The 17,362-nt window shown below is 38.0% G+C and overlaps 1 protein-coding gene across 1 annotated transcript in view; it reads right to left on the reverse strand.

Moving 5' to 3' along the window:
* MOV10L1 (Mov10 like RNA helicase 1) overlaps positions 1-17,362 on the reverse strand; it is a 37,653-nt gene that overhangs the window by 9,003 nt on the left and 11,288 nt on the right. Inside the window, exons 6-21 of the mRNA XM_075084636.1 lie at positions 16,100-16,240; positions 15,047-15,288; positions 14,718-14,913; positions 12,544-12,738; positions 10,646-10,760; positions 9,055-9,232; positions 8,344-8,414; positions 7,885-7,976; positions 7,048-7,106; positions 6,401-6,516; positions 4,871-4,967; positions 3,589-3,767; positions 2,993-3,139; positions 2,178-2,299; positions 1,282-1,381; positions 672-836 (exon numbers count right to left, since the gene is read on the reverse strand). Of these exons, the coding sequence (XP_074940737.1) occupies positions 672-836; positions 1,282-1,381; positions 2,178-2,299; positions 2,993-3,139; positions 3,589-3,767; positions 4,871-4,967; positions 6,401-6,516; positions 7,048-7,106; positions 7,885-7,976; positions 8,344-8,414; positions 9,055-9,232; positions 10,646-10,760; positions 12,544-12,738; positions 14,718-14,913; positions 15,047-15,288; positions 16,100-16,240 (2,215 nt within the window). The remainder of the gene's footprint in view (positions 1-671; positions 837-1,281; positions 1,382-2,177; positions 2,300-2,992; positions 3,140-3,588; positions 3,768-4,870; positions 4,968-6,400; positions 6,517-7,047; positions 7,107-7,884; positions 7,977-8,343; positions 8,415-9,054; positions 9,233-10,645; positions 10,761-12,543; positions 12,739-14,717; positions 14,914-15,046; positions 15,289-16,099; positions 16,241-17,362) is intronic.

Genomic DNA, 17,362 nt, shown 5'->3' on the forward strand with positions numbered 1-17,362 from the left:
TCTTTTGCTTTCAGTTTAATTCTTTGAAGTGTATTACCATAAGAACGGGAAGGCATCTGAGTAAGTTTAACTTTAGCCCTATATTTCAGATTCAGACAATAATTTAAAGCAGCTGAAACATCTGTCCTCGCTTACGTACTATGTGCTACCTCTGCCACTTAACATAGACTTTAAGTACTTCACCACAGAAGAGCTTTGGGAAGCTATCCTTCAGAGAAAGAGGTCGTAAAGAAACAAGAACATTTTCTTTTTTCCCTTCCTGAAACATGATGTTTTAAAAATTAATCTTTATGTTTAAAGAGGAGGCTTTGTTTGTCTTTTTATGTTAAAAGTAGAAGTTGTACTTGTCCATTTGTGGAAAATTAAGTCATGAAGTTACAGTAAATGTGGACAACGGAGATGGAAGGGAATTTTAAGTGTCATTCAGAATTCTGCTTTGTGCACCATATTTGACTTATTCTGCTTAAGAATAGAAAACCCCTTCAAAGATGGTTTTTAACATGCTGGAGGGCTCAGCATTCTTGTTATTCAGAGTATATATTAAAAATAATCAAGCTTTCCTAGAGAACTAATGCTCAAGCCAGACGTATCACTAAGCAAAAAGGAACTGGAACCACACTTTCTCCTTTTTTGATTTACGTGAAAAAAAATACAATTGCAGTTTTACTCACCAACAAAGGATTATATGCTCCACAGGCACTAAAAGCATCCTCATCTCTCAGATATAGCTCTCTTGATGTCAGTCTTTCCAGAAAGGACACATTTAATCCAAAAGTCAGTGCAATTTTAGATTTTATTACTGGCCCTAGCTGCTTTGGATCTCCCACAAGAACTATCTGTATATGCAATTGAAAAAAAATCCATCTTGTATTAAAACAGTTGTTAAAAAAATGTCGTTTCAATAAAAACGTACATACTTCAGCATTCAAAGGTCAATTTATATCAAGTATTCTGCTCTCCTCCAAACATCTAATCTGTTTGCAAAGAAGGGTTAGGCCCAGGACAGAAGTACATTGCTGCCTTAAACTAAGAAAGCGTATTTTTATTTTGACATCTTCCACACACTGAATCCTGTCCCACCAGTGCAGACTTGCTTTAGATGTAAACCAACTCATTTAAGTGTGAGACATGGATATTTTGCATGAGTAAGATTTACTACAAGTACCCAGAACTCTATACTCATTACCAGGCAATGGCTGCTTGCATTCTACATCATTCACAAAAATTAAAACAGGAAACCAAAGCTTTTTTCCTTTCAGTAAAGGATGCTAAAAGAACTACCTGTCCATTAGCTTCTGAAATCAACCCAATAGGAATCAGGCTCTCTGGTTCACTTGCTTGCCCTGCCTCATCCAGAATCACATGAGTGAAGTGTCCAAGCCTAGAAATAAATAACATGAACCCAAACCAGGGTTGTTTTCAGATTAGTTCGTTCTGCCACCCTGTGGTTGACCTCAGCAATTCTGTTAACTTCCTTGTCAAGTGTGTCAGGCAACTCCACACACGCAGAGCTAAGATGGATATTTTCAACATGTAATATATATATAAAATCAACTCAGTAACTTTAATTTGCAATCTTTGACTTCGCTTACACACTCCAATATACTATACTACGTATAAGACACTTAAAAAAAACAGCTTTCCTTGTTCTCAGTTTCCTTCAGCTATTTAATTAGAACAATGAACTTGGTGTAGCAAAGACAATCCCCAGGCTTTGTTTCTACCAAACAACTCAAGTCAGTTAGGCTTCAAAGTGTCCTTTTACAAAGTTAAAAATCAAAATCAGCGGAATGTTTAGTGAACAGCACTTGACATGGTGATGGTGGTTGTTTACAGTTAGTAAAGGTGACTTGATAAAAATCAGATACAATATCATTTTTAGTGTGACAATCATTTTGGCTCAATATAATTTAAGGGTCCTGCTAGTAGTGGAGGAGAAGTTATTGTGTCAAAAATTTTTAACATTATTCAAGATAATTCTTAAATTTACCATGGAGAAAGTCTCTGCTGAAACATTACTAAAATCAAGTGGTTTTCTAGGAAGATAATTTCAAAATAGAGGGACATGCAAAAGATTGTATTAAAACAGCTCAAGTTACAGTACAGATGGTATCTAAAAGCTTTGAGTTTTGTAGCATCCAGCTATCTCAGTGATATTCCTATCTATAGTACACTACCGTATTTCTGCTTGATAAAACATTCCTGCACTGCTGCATGTGGTAATTATTATCCTGAACCACGATGCTTTCCGAACATCATCACCATCTTTGCAGTAAGGTTTCACCATGTCATTGATTTGCTGCAGAAACAAAAAGGTGTTTTGTAGAACAAAATGCCACTCTAAAACGAAATGTTTTAATTTGAATTAAAAAAGCCCACTGAAAACTGTTTTAGAAGCTGAGCAAAACACTTCAGATTTAAACCCATTCATACATCCAAATTAATTCTTTGTTAAGTTGCCTAAACAAAGTAGATATGCAAGAAATCTGTGTCTTCTTTATTGTAAGGATCAAAACTGAACATATGGATGTTTCATATACATACATATGTATGTACATAAATATATACAGATAAGCTGCACACACAATGTGTGTGTACTGTATAAAGATGACAATCCTACTTGCTTACTTTTCTGTGTAAGTAGTCCTGATTTCGAGACAAAGGTTTGACTTCAGTAACAGATTTTAGGATGCTTCGTAAGTCAAAGCATCTTACCACATTAAAAAAATCCCACTGATACGTATGCACTGCTTGTAGAGTTAAGCACTGCAGGAAAGAGGATAAGATTCTATGCTCATACAATCAAATTAAGGACTATGATCAACATTTTCCAGTTAATCTTCTGGAAAAGCTGAAGTAATATGTTCGTACTTTGGATCCCAAACAAGCCTAACCAGCCTAATAACCACTGACAGTTACATTACTAAATCAGTATTTTAAGATCAAAATAATAAAACGGAAATATTAACGGGCAGATATCTATAATATTTACCTCTGCTGACCTGAAGCTAGCATTAACTCGGACCATAGCTCCCGGTTTTAACAGGTTGCTTTGATGCAGCCGCAAGCAAATAAGATCTGTTGCAGCGTTTGATGGCGCACAAACCAAAATTCGACTATCTGGTAGAGTATAATGTATCTAACATTAAAGAAGATGGACATTAAAAAAGGTTATTTAGAGAAGTAGCAATGGCTCAAACATGCCCCTTTTATTTCACTGAATACAGGATCCAGAAGAGTTTTGCATGCACGTTATATTCCCCTATCCTTCTGCAGTTCAAGAACACTAGTCTTGACAGTCATGACTAAGTACTCTCAACAGAGCGTACCGAAAGCAGAATTAGTTCATGGTTATCATATAAAGCTTTAAAAAGACAAAGACAAAAAGACTTGAAAATAAGCCATTCCGGAATTCTGTTAAATCCATATCAAGATCTTTCCTCTTTCACAGAACTACAGGAAATGATCTTAAAAAGAGTATTTTAAAAACTCCTTGGGAAAAAAAAAGTATGACTGTAGTTACAGAATTACTGTAAGTGTTCCAATACTGAAAAGATTAGAGATGACTAATTTGTCATCCACCACTACCTGTAAAATAGCTTCAATTACTGTTAATGTTTTTCCAGTTCCTGGTGGTCCAAAGAGAACATAAGGCATTGGACGACATTCACCACTCAATATCCTTTTCACTGCCAGTTTCTGTTGCTCATTCAGCATAGGATTGAAAAATTCACCAGCTCTCTGTTTAAGTGTCACAGTTTCACCAACTACAATAAAGATAAGCACATATTAAAACTCCACAGAAGTATTTTTAACATAAGTAGATTAAAGCAATTCCAATTCACATTATGCTTCAAAAAATTTTCATTTTCCTTATGTGGTAACAACTAATGAATTTCTCAAAAAATCTGACTTCATAGAACAGCATGTAGAAAATAAGCCATTAATATTTCAGAAGTGTAATGGATCTTTAATAAAATTGAAGGCCAGAAAAGGACTGTGATTATGTAACCAAACAATCTGTAAAAACTCTATTCAGTAATTTCAGCATCAAGCTCACTTTTGTCCTAGAATAGCAAAACTGCAGTAACTTTCAGTAACTGGTACTTCAGGGATAGTACCAGTACTAGATGATCAGTAGTAAATCACAACTACTGAAATTTTTTCTTTATCTTGTCTGAAGTAGTCTAGCTTTAGCTTTCCACAGCAGAATCTTGTTAACCCTTGGACAAAGTGGATTCTAGGTAATCCATTCCTTATTTCTTTAAGCATCCTATTCCTAGACAGTGATAAAATCACCCTCTTTAAATATCAGTGTACTTAATTGCTAAAGTCACGCTTTGCAGAAAGGCATAGAAATGATCTGGGCTTTCTGAAAACTTTTCTGAAGTTTTAACATCTTTGCCAAAGTAGCTATCCCAAGGAGGAGACACAGCATCCCCATAATGAATTGGAACCTTTGAACATGACCAAAACTTTTCCAGTAAATGACTGGGAAATGATAATTTACTGAGTACAAAATATATCACTACATGTTTGCTGCCCCCTCCCCGGAAGTGTTCAAGGCCTGGCTGGATGGGATTTGAGCAACGTGGTCTACTGGAAGGTGTCCCTGCCTATAGCAGGTGGGTTGGAACTAGGTGGTCTTCAAGGTCCCTTCCAACCTAAACCATTCTATGATTCTGTGAACTGGAGATGTTTAAGTAATCCACAGAAAGACTCCAATGAAACTTCCTGCTACTACTGCTCTAGAATTTCTTTAAAAGACAGAGCACGAGGACATCTAAAAGGTATCTTAATCAGCCATGGTTTACTCAAGTGAGTGCAATACTGAGCTGTCTATACTTGAATATAAAGTATGAAAGTATACCAAGTTGGCTTGGTTGAGCAGCTATTCTCATCACACCTCTTACGCTCATCTCCTTTGATGCCATGCATTTTGCCTGTTTGTTCTGCAGTTTTTTGACCTGAAAACAGCAAGTGAAGATAATAAATGCATTTACAACCTTAAGATGGAAGACAACTATCTTCACTAACACTTTTGAAGCCTCCAGGTTTTAATTTTTCCCATTAAATAGCATTATCCCATTAAACAGACCACCTACTGTGAAGACAGAAAGGTAGAGAAGTAGAAGGTGGTGCTAGGAATTTCCACCTTAAATTTAGTACTTCTAAAAGTCTGTCTTATGTTAACATTAAACATTTATTTCACAAATACTCTGCAGGCTCAGACGAGGATTTTGAAGCCATGGCTGAATAACTTGTTGCCTTCCTCAAAAGCTAACATTCACATTCCATACCACTAAGCAAGATGATACCTCTCTGAGATTGCAGCATGGGAGAAAACTGCTTGTAGGGAATGTGGTGTTTGCAAGATTCTGGACCAGATGCCTCAATCATCTTAATACTGATCCTAATCCAGTGAAGTGAGAAGTGTCACTCAACGTGGTTGAGTACTCCTCCTTGTACAGCACAGAGGTATCATCTAGAGATGTTTGCTGCTTCCCCAGAGCCATAATGTCATGGAAAGACTGCAAGGCTCATCTAGGCCTTCTGACTACTCCTTTTGCTGCTTACCCATGTAAGTACTAACGATACCTTGAACAGATCATGGGGAGGATCATATAGCTCTGGGGTAAGCATGAGAGGTCCAGGTGATATTCTCCACCACACTTCTAGTTAAACAGAAAGGCCCCAGCAGAAGCAAGCATCTCACAGAACAATAACTAGCTGTGCTGCTGCTCTCACCAGCATGGGTCTGGGTCTATGTGGAGGGAGCTCCTTGACTGCACATTATTAATTGCAAAACGTGTCTGAGTTGTTACCACAGGAGGATGGAAGAGCAGCAGTATTGTCTGGTGGCCTGTAACAAATCCCCACCAGAAGGAAGACAACATGGACGAGACTTCTGACAAACAACTGGCATCAGTGTCCTGATCACAGGTTGTGCAGCTTCCTGGAGATTTCAATCATTCACAGACCTGTTGCAATTCACCCAGGAAATGTCTAGAATTTCTAGACTGAGTTGGTGACAGCTTCCTAATGTAAATGGCTGACACACTGATCAGAAATAACACTCTACTAGACTTGCTGCTCATATACAGGAAGGAGCATGTGTCCATGTACCGACTTTTGTTGCAGAGATTGCAAGATCAGAGGAAGGCTAAGAAGGTAAAGCAGCGAAGTCAGGCCCTTCTAGAGCAAACCTCAGTTTCTGTAAGAAATCACCAAGCAATCCCTTGTCCCCAGGCAGCAAGCAAAAACTTCTGACATCAGAATACAACTTTGACTCTTTGATACTCCATTATGCAATTCCTCTCTAACAACGGCTGTACAGTAGGTATCTGTTAACAATCTGAATGGGATTCAGTATTTTAAGGAAGATTTACAGAATAGATACCTTACTTTCCTGCTGGGAACCTTGTTCGAGGCCATCATCAACAACACAATACTCAGTAGTGTTCTGGGTCTTGATAGCTTGCGGTGGTTGTAAGACAAGCCTTTCCGGAAATAACACTTCAAATTTAGGGGAGAAAGAGAAAGTAGAAAAATTTGCAAGCTACACAAACACTTTGCACATTTCACTGATTAACATTACTGCTGATGAATCAGCTTGCTCTGAGTTGCCAAAACTGGTTTTTCAGAACTAATATTAAAGTGGTAGAAACCTGTGTGAAGTTCATATGGATTGTTCTACTCAACCATAAAATGGGAAATCAGTGCTTTTTAATAAATTCTGAGGTAACATAAAACACTGCCATTTCACTTGCTATTATCATAACATTATGATTTCTACGGTTCTTATTGGCTCAAACAGTTCACAAGTTTGTTCTCACTCCTCTCCCCTGTGATGGCCAACAGATGAAATAATTCTGATCACACCTACTCTAGACTCAGAATTGGTTTTTTTAAAAAAAATAAAGAAAATTCTCCTAAGAACAAACTACAATGCATTTTTCCCAGTGTGCCCTGATGTGAAAGTGATATAACACACAAGACTTCCCGCAAACTCACTCCGCTAGTCAGCTTAAGTCAACTGAAGTGTACCTTTTTCACCCAGGTAGATAGCTTGCTCAACTGCCAACTGGCATCGCCTGCTAGTAATCCTGTTACCAGAATAAAATTTGTAGATTAAAGTAAAAGCTTACATTTCCATAAACTACAACAGCATACACTCAAAAGGTGTCAGGTATTTTTTTTACTAGGCACCAGTATATATAAAAATAAGAGTTTTGTATAAAACCACTTTTTTTTTTTTTAAAGAAGCATCTATTGAGAAATACGCTGCAGAAGTGCCAGTCAACAGCTTTGCTATGAATAACATTGATACACATATTTTCTAGCTCTTCAGTGACACAAAGATGACCTGGTGTTCCAGACTTAGATAGCCTTTCAAGGTAGTTCTCTGCAAAGCTGGTTTTACAGAGAAGATTAAGCAACTCTGTACACATAACAACATGCCATGAATAAAACAAAAGTGTAAAAGGATGGGTGGTTAACATCAGCAACTTTTTTTTTTTTTTGCATAGTCTAGCAGCCATATTAGTATATTTTTTTCCTGTAAAAAACAAAAACAAAACCCCAAAACACCCCACCTCACTGCCCCCCCCCCCCCCATTTCACTGCTTCACATTGGTGCAATCATTTATAGAGGCTTAAGACAAGAATTTTTGGTACATCGTGACTACAGTTGCAGTTTTTTTTACCAATGAATGCAGCGGCAAAAGTGCGTCGAGCGAAAGACGTGAAAGAATTGGCAAGATCTTAATTATGTCCTTCTCCTATCTGTATCCACCAAAACAACTAATTGACAATCATGTAAACTTTAAGTCACTTTACTAGAACAATCATTAAATGCAGCTTTTTGGAAACTTATTAAAATACCTGCAGTGAACGAACTCCACATCCATGGGTTCCAAGTTGTAAGCCTGTTCAAAGTCTGCATTCAGTTGAAGAGTAACATCTTCATTACATATCTGTTGCAGATATTAAAAAAAAAAAAAAAAAAATCAGTTTACTGATGAAGGTTTAGTACTTCAAAACACAAAGTAGCATCTCTGAAAGCATTGAACGTCCCCCGTAACCTCCAAAAAGAATACATAGGTTTACATGCTACCAACATACTGCATATTTAGATTATGTTATGAGTGCTTTCAGAGCTGGTAAAGATTATAATTTAGAAAAAACACAATAAAAATACAAAATCACGATTCAGAATATAGAAAAAACAAATCTAGCTTCCCAAAAGTCACGTTAAAGTAGTCTGTAATTCCACAAATTGCCAGCTTCCCCTCTGAAACCTGCGGACCGCAGTATTTTCAGCAGGAGATACACCTTGCTTACCTCAGTAATATAGGCAACGTACTCTATTATATGCTCAGAGTAGACTCGACTTTTCAGTATCACCTTATCACCTAATTGTAAACAAAGTTAAAGGGGAACATACTATTAGAAGGAATAGTAAAATTCTCATTGCAGCACTTAATTTATTCCTCTTTTGCATGGTTAAACTAGGAATTTGCCGGATTCTAGATGTTAACTAACTTCAGCAAAGTTGCTGTAGCCATGAGTACCTGTTCTGAAATGCCATATGCAGTTGTGTATTACATTTGAAAAACTACCCAATATTGATGCCACCAGACGACGACACCTGGAAACAGTTATCTTGTATATTATATTATTTGAGATTCTGAATTAAATTTTAACTACTTTCCCAGCTTTTGCTTTTGATACACCTATTGTCTTTTAAGTTATAACTACATTGCCCAGTTCATTTTTGCTGAAAGCCCCACCAATTTTTGTACATGAAAAATGCTTAAGTACTGGAACATGCATAAGAACAGACATATGCAATGCTGCTGTAGACAGAAGCCACTGTAAGACTCACACTGAGACACTAACAGTGCAGTGCACCTGTCTAGGAGCCTAGATTAATAACTTAGTGTTCAGATATGTGAAAGACTTCTTTAAACAAATGAATAAGCAATGGAGTTTGTATTGCACTGAAAATATTGATCAACATGCTGTTTGGCTTTAGCTCACAGGAATTACTACCTGTAACCAGGCGAGGTCTGCCCTCTTCCACTCCTGGCACTTCCAACACTAAAAAGCTCCCATTCCTTTTCAGTGTAACCCCACTCATGTTAAAGTCTTTTATCTCCATTTCTGCATGGATTTCTTCAAGCCACAAGAGAGTAGAAAAGTTTGCTTTATAATTATCTAAATTAAGATGCTGAAAAACAAAACAGTATACGTTATTGTTATAACTTCTACACAAATATATGGAACCTACTATTCTTAACATTATACAAAACACCTCTTAAGACAGACTGCACAGCAACTGGGTTGCCAATTAAGGCACCTAAACACATGTAGCTATACACTAGCTAGTATTTTAAATTCCACAGTAGCCACAGCAGAATTAGTCCAGTCCTTGGAGCTCAGATACAACAGCCAGTCAGCTAAAGAGTTAACCAAGTCTCTCCCTACTGCAAGGGCAGTGTCAACATCTGAATTCAGGGGCAGTCTACAAACTGAATTCTACGCTCAGCAATCCCAGTAAGCATAAAATCTAAGTACACTGGGCAGAGATGGGTGAAGAGAGAGAGTCATGTCAGTGTTGGTCCTGGCTTATAACTATACAACTTATGGCAAGCCGAAAGAACCTGAACTTTCTCCCTCAGAGTTTAATGCATCTCACTGGAGAGGCATTCTCCAACAGTATAAAGCTCTGCCTGAACAACAACTGATAGGACAGAATGCTGTTTGGTATCGTCTCATGGAAGCACAAGGCAAATGAACAGTGCTTTCTGAAGCAGACTTAAAACAGTCACCAGTACCAGACAGAACTTCAAGCGTCATCAAAAAAAGTTACCATTAATGGCAGGCTTTCAGTATCAAACTATTTCAAACATGACAGAGTTTTATCTTCCTTTTGAGATAGGATCACTAACATGCTATCTTAATGCTGTGACCTCAGGTTTCGAGTGAGCTGTTTAGAAAGCAGACAACATAGCCTTTTACATTTCTGAAATATTAACTATCAGCCCCAGTTTATAAGTACCTAAAAAGTTAGGAGACAAAAAAGTGAACTGCAGCAACATTCTATCAGAAATCAGGACAAAGTTTTGGAGAAGGAATCACTGTAATACCCTTCTTAGACTTGTCAGACTTCAGGTTTGGTTGTGAATTAAACTTGAAGATATAAAAAAAAAAAGTTCTGAACAACCAGAAAAGAATCCTCTGTTACTGTAATAACTTAAGAACTTCTGCTTTCATTTGCTATGAAAAAAACTGCTGGACTACTGCTCTGACACCCCAAAAACCCCTTTCTAATGGTATCTAAAAAATGAGTGAAGAAGAATCTTTGTTCAGCTTCTGTAATATTCCCCACCCCCAGTATACTTCTACTCCCTTTTCAGTTTTTCACATTTACCCTTCTGAGCTCTTGTAAGCTTGGATTGTGTGACATATTGAAACCCATGGAAGTTACCAGATACAGACTAAAGTCTTCAGTCTACTTGGTAACAGTATTACATCATCTTATATTATACTAAGGACTACATGTTTTTGCTAAATTAAGGCCAGCTTGAACAAACACACTTACATAAAATATATTTTCTTAGATAAGCCCACATGTACATACTTCTGCTAGGAGAGGCTGAAAGGTCAGTATGTCTAATTTCTGCTCCACACATTTTCTTAACTCATCTGGTATGGTATAATGTGGAAGAAAGCTTGGCAACTGCTTTCTGTGATTTCTAAAAGAAAAATATGACATCATTTAGCTTTCTCAAACTATATATGTGAAAACCAGCTAATTAACATGCCACATCATCAAGGCTATAAAACCATAACACACACACACACACACACACACACACACGACAGACCCAATTATTCCTTCAAAGTGACAATTGAGAAGTTTGCTATGCTAGGAAGAAAGATAAGTGTTCTAGTTACAGATTATTTGAAAACATCATGTGTCTGCTTTTTCAGTTTAGGGATATTTTTATAACTAAGCAAATACTGTAAGTCTAATGGAGACTTATTTGCAAAAGGAAAAGTTCTGAATGAACGACAGGAAACATTTATCAGGTATAGATGTCAAAGTTGCTTGAGGAGTTAAGAAGCTAACTCTCTCAGAAAACTCTTCCTGATTTTCCATCTATTTTCTTAATAACACAAGTGTTACTTGCAGATTACTACATAACAGTGTTTATCTTTTTTAATCACATTATATAGCAGAAACAACTCCTGTTCGACAAATCTACAAAGAAATCAAGCAGTTCATTACTAAAACAACGTCTTCTATCAGTAATATCCACAATTATCTTGCTTACAACATACATATAAACACACATACAGACTCCCAATTTCACATTTTCTTTGTCAGCATTACAGAACAGGTGGACAGAGAACTGGCTCAACAACAGAGCTCAGAGGGTTGTGACCAACAGGGCAAAGTCTGGATGGAGGCCTGTCATTAGTGGTGTTCACCAGGGGTCTGTGCTGGGTTCAGTCCTGTTCAACATATTAATCAATGACCTGGATGAAGGGACAGAGTGCACCCTCAGCAAGTTCGCTGATGATACAAAATGGGGAAGAGTGGCTGATGCACCAGAAGGCTGTGTTGCCATCCAGCGAGACCCGGACAGGCTGGAGAGCTGGGCCGAGGGGAACCTGATGAAATTCAACAAGAGCAAGTGCAAGGTCCTGCACCTGGGGAGGAACAACCCCATGCACCAGTACAGGCTGGGGGCTGAACTACTGGAAAGTGGCTCTGTTGAGAAGGACCTGGGAGTGCTGGTGGACGGCAAGGTGACCATGAGCCAGCAATGTGCCCTTGTGGCTAAGGCGGCCAACAATATCCTGGGATGCATTAAAAGGAGTGTGGCCTGCAGGTGGACAGAGGTTATCCTCTCCCTCTATTCTGCCCTAGCGAGACCACATTTGGAGTACTGTGTCCAGTTTTGGGGTCCCCAGTTTAAGAAGGACAGGGAACTGCTTGAGCAGATCCAGTGGAGAGCTACCAAGATGACCAGGGGACTGGAGCATCTCCCTTATGAGGAAAGGCTGAGACCTGGGTTTGTTCAGCCTGGAGAAGAGAAGGCTGAGGGGGGATCTCATCAATGTTTATAAATATCTGAAGGGCAGGTGTCAAGAGGATGGGACTGGACTCTGCTGGACACTACTGAAAAAGTAGTGCGCAACGACAGGCCAAGGCGCAATGGGCACAAGTTGGAACACAGGAAGTTCCACCTTAATATGAGAAAAAACATCTTTACTGTGAGGGTACCAGAGCAGTGGAACAGGCTGCCCAGGGAGGCTGTGGAGTCCCTTCCCTGGAGACATTCAAAACCCACCTGGACACGTTCCTGTGCCCCCTGCTCTAGGTGACCCTGCTGAAGCAGCGGGGTTGAACAAGATGATCTCCAGAGGTCCCTTCCAACCCCTACCATTCTGTGAATCTGTGAACTGATATAGCAATACCAAATACAGCAGTATTAGTTATGTGCTATTTTTTTCTCTAATTCACAGTACCTTCTGTATTTAGGGGCAACCACTGTTGTCTTCCTTGGCTGAGGTTCTGGAATAATTTTAGGCTTTCTTGGAGAAAATGGTTCTACAGGTGCTATTAGTAATTCTTCTTCATTTGTTACAGTGGCTTCAATATAGCGTCCAACAGTAAAATCAGAGAAACCAAGCAACAGGAGTTCTTTACTGCATCCAGGGTTTCTTCAAGTAAGCAGAAGTTATGTTCTTACAACCAACATGTTTACACTTTCTTTTCCCCAGCCGTAAGTATTTTTTAAAATCAAATTGTAGATTTTCATTTCAGTAACATATGAGAACTGCTAACTTCAGGTTATTCCTCACACTTACTCCCCACCCTGAGTTGAATCCAGGTATCATTTATGATTTAAAAACCTAACCAACCAAACAAAAAACCCCCAAGAGTAAAAAAATCTCAAACCCCCAATTTCATCAAAAGCATGGGTAATGACCAACAACCCACCCCACTATACTAGGTACAGAATTAATAATTCTGTCACAAGGAACACCTTGGAACTACTGTTACTGAGAAAGATTAGCCAAACATTTCCATCAGACAAACTTGAAGCATACCGCTTCACTGTTTGCAGCAACAGCTTTGCTCTACCTTGCTTAAAACTACTCAGAACTGAACCCTAACTATAAACACATCAAGTGGAGAAAGTAGGAAAGATCCTTTATTTCTGAAAAATGCACTTTATATGTGTAAGCAGTCCTTGGGGAGTGACAGGGGAATAGATCTGAGGGAAGAGTTTCTTAAGAATGTTTTCTAAGGAACTTAAGACAAAAGATCTAGCACACACCAGCTGCTCTGAAATCCCTTAAGGAACTCATCCCAGCACTACCCAGAGCCCAATTCTCCCCTCAGCACTAACTACACGGTCCAACACTTACTATGTGCCTGAAACAACAACATCCCAGAAGGATTCTAGCTTACTTTCTCTTTAGCAGCAGTACCATTTTTGCATGCCAACTAACACTACCTGCTCAGCTTAAAGCTATAGCCTGGCTTTCTCCAATACACAAACTCAGTGCAGACACTAAACTGTCCAGAGTTACGGTCTAAACTTGCAGTCTTTATGATCTCCTTAAAGTGGCCAGCAAGCACTTGTTACCTTCATGCTGCAGCGTCCCAAGGAGTTTTGTGTGGATTGTTCTGCATTATTACAAGATTCTCAGACTTTGGTGCATTTACAGAGTTACAGTGAAATATGAATTGTTTTTTCTACACATTTTTCTCCACAAAGGCAGGCCACACCTGCAGCTTGTCTTTCAAATCGCAGCTAAATCATTCTCCTAAGAAAATTTCTACCCCTTGCCTCGCTATTTATAATGGTAACAGAAGCAGTGCGAAAGTTAAGGCAGTGTTACTTTGATGAACGAAACCATTTGACAATGTTTTCCCCATCCAAATTTTAAATTACAACCATAAGAGTCAATGGTTGTGGTATACAACTTTTGTGGAGCTACAGCTGCAAGTAACTGAAAATTACATAAAAGTAAGATTTCCAGCATGAGGTTCCCACTTGAAAAGAGCTCACACAAAGCCACTTTTTATTCTTAACTAAATCCATGAAATATTTTTTACGAAGTATTTTTGTTTTTCAAGGGTTTTCTAAGATCTGCAAACCACTTCCTCTATAAATTACACCTTCAAGGAAGAAAGCTTTTTTCTTTTTTGTTTCAGCATACATAACCTGCATTTAATATCAGAGGACAGGGAAGCTTGAGATTGAGGCATGTAGCAACATGAATACGGCGTCAGGGTACCCAGACTGGGAGAAACATATCAGACATAAACACAAAAATTCCCAGGAAATCTGCATTTGCTCTAGTACTCATGGAGCAAAGGGTTTCCTGAAAAGAATACAATCAGCTATAGGCATTATCTTCATCTTATTGGGTTTTTAAGAGAAGTTATCTACTCCCACTATGCTTATTCATTTACTACTACCATTTTCTTTTGACAAAAATCATAACCAAGCATTAAAATGCTAACTACTTTCAAGGTCTAGCATGTATTTCCACATCAATTGCTAACACGTACTGGCTTAGTTTATCCTACACCAAAGAGAATAGTTCCCTTATTCTGAGCACAGTTAAGTCAATTTTTAAGACTTGTTTCCATTGTATGGGTCAGACCAACGGAAAGAGATACCTACACAGCTGTGCATGTGATCACTATGAATGTTCTTCCACCTGGTGGTATGACAATTTCTGCAGTAACATTGACATGCTTTATTGGTTGTTCCACATCTTCTCTTTGTTCATCTTCTCCATTATGTAGATTTTCATCTTTCACCAAGGAAAAGTTTTCTTTTGTCCTTGATAAATTTGTATCGTGAGAATTAATTCCTTCTGTAGGAAACAGATTATAATAAATTCTGTTACCATAATTGCTATCGCTAGCATAGGCAAGTCTTCTCAAACCAACCCACAGGTCTCTTGAGGTGTTAACACTCAGCATTCAAACGTTAACATTTCACTGTACCTGGAATGACTCCATTTTTCATAATGGATGTATTATTCAATGACTCATATGTTGTTCCTTTGCTCTCGTTATACGAATTAATTGCAGCTTCTGAGAGGTTTTCTTGATTTATTGGAAAAGATGACAGATATGCTTCTGGACTCTTCTCACAGTTTTGAGGAATGTGAAAACTGAATTGCTTGTCTTTCACCCATCCAGCTAATCTGCAGCTGATTAAGGACTGTGGTACACTCCCTTTATTCCTAGAAGTAGTTATGCAATTAATTACATAAATGCATAGTTAATGTTCTTGGGAAGCTTAATTCTACCTGAAGACGAAAAACAACTGTCTGTAGCAGGTTAGTTCACCATTATTTCATAACTGCTACCAGAAAGAAATTTGACTGCTGCTTCTAACTCATGAGGATTAGAACCTCTGCTAAATGGTAGTATTTCTAGGTCATATCAACTACCATATGAAGCATACAGAAATACTGTGTATAAAAACACTATGGTAACTTAAAGTTTATCACTGGGTAAGTGACTCTTAGGAAAGAGCACATAGCAACAAATAGAGGGTATTCAGGTATGACTTCATTTGAGCCCCTATGCCCAGATGTGAAAAAAACCCCAAAACCAAAGAAAACCACCAAAACGAAAACCCCTTGTGGATACACCAACACAGTTCTTCAGCACACAAGTTAAAAAAGAAATTAGAAAACAAATCTGGTCTGCTTTTAATGCATACGTATACAACAGTCCTCTTGTTCCAAGATTTTGAATTAAAACATTTAACTTTAATCTTCGTTCCAGAAAGGATTTTGTTAGGATTGAAAAGAAACATAGGATAGGGGAGTCCCAAAGCACTATCCTCAAGATAGATGCTCAATGAAAAGACTATCCTAAAGACATCAAATTCAATATGAAAGTCTCTTTAATTCCATAGTATTTGGGGGTTACTTGAAGACCATGAACCACAAGGCTCAACTATGAGAGGCTTCTGTATGAAAGACAGATTTAGAGACTATGGAGTGATGGAAAGAAAGCAAGCTTAGAACAAACAGAAAGGCTTACTCTATCCAAATGATCATGCTTTTAGATTCCCCCTGCTTCAGAGTTCCAAAATTAGTCATTCTCGAGATTTCCAACCCTCCTTTGTCTCTCATTAAGTTTTCATAAGGCTCATCCAGGTTGACTCCATTAGAGTGAGATTGTCTGTAAAAATAATTTTAGTTAGCAATTTTGAAACACAAATAAGACTCGGCAAATATCTTTGATTCAGTACAAGTTGAGGAATCACTATACCAAAGCATAGTCACAGTATTTAGGAAGAAGCAGGTAAGAGTGTTTTTCTCAGCTGCTTATACTTCCAAGACAATTAGATTACCTCTACTAATTTAAGCAGCAAATTAAAAACAAGCATTTTGTCAGCAGCACAATAAACCAGCATAAAACTTTGGATACAAGACTAAAATGATTAACAAGCTAGCTAATCTTTGCTGAAGAGCTGAATCAAAAGCTGACTGAAGCTGTTACGGATCTCTTTGAGAGCCGAACCAAGACACGACAGAGAGCAACTCCTTAGCAAGAGTCCTGAGTAGCACTGGAGCTTAAGAGATAAAATGACTAGACTGGAAGTTTTTTAGCATGCACCCCAAGCACTTATGGCTTCTGTTAACTGCTACAATCTGAAAGCAGCAAACTGAAGAAGAAATCAAAAAAGCTGAAAAAAAAGCGCCCTTAAAAACTACTATCACACATACTACTGATGAAAATGCTTATGAAACCAAAGTCACATGCTCTTCCCTATCTGAGACAGTGACCAGAGCTCTAACCTCTCAGTGTCAGCTACCTGTAGAAACTATTTAAAAAATTGTGTCTATTCTACAACTAAGAACTATTCAGTTAAATGAAGTGGCACAAAAATGTATTGGATGTATTTTAATAATCTCTCCAATATTTACATACCCTAAGTATTCCTTAGTTATCTAATATAATAAGGAAGAAAATTATTGCAGCTGTTCTTAATTAGCTACATCAGTTTACTAGCAAAGCCCACTAGATGTCTCCCATTGCAGCTTAAGCTGCTCCAATTTTTTTGATATGGTAGGAAATACACTACAACTGACAAATCAACCTTAAGGTCTCCTTTTGTGACCTGTCTTTAGTAATAGTTTTCTGTATTAAATCCATCACTAAAAACAGGTCCAACTGAAAAAATAAGTAAACAAATTGTACTGTTGTGCAAAGTGATGTAAACACTTCAAGATTCATCCAGGTACAGTTTAAATCTATTATATCAATGTTATCTCCAGTAAAAACAGCTTATTCCATTTT

Source organism: Phalacrocorax aristotelis, chromosome 1 (genome assembly GCF_949628215.1).
Source record: "Phalacrocorax aristotelis chromosome 1, bGulAri2.1, whole genome shotgun sequence".
Lineage (NCBI taxonomy): Eukaryota > Metazoa > Chordata > Aves > Suliformes > Phalacrocoracidae > Phalacrocorax > Phalacrocorax aristotelis.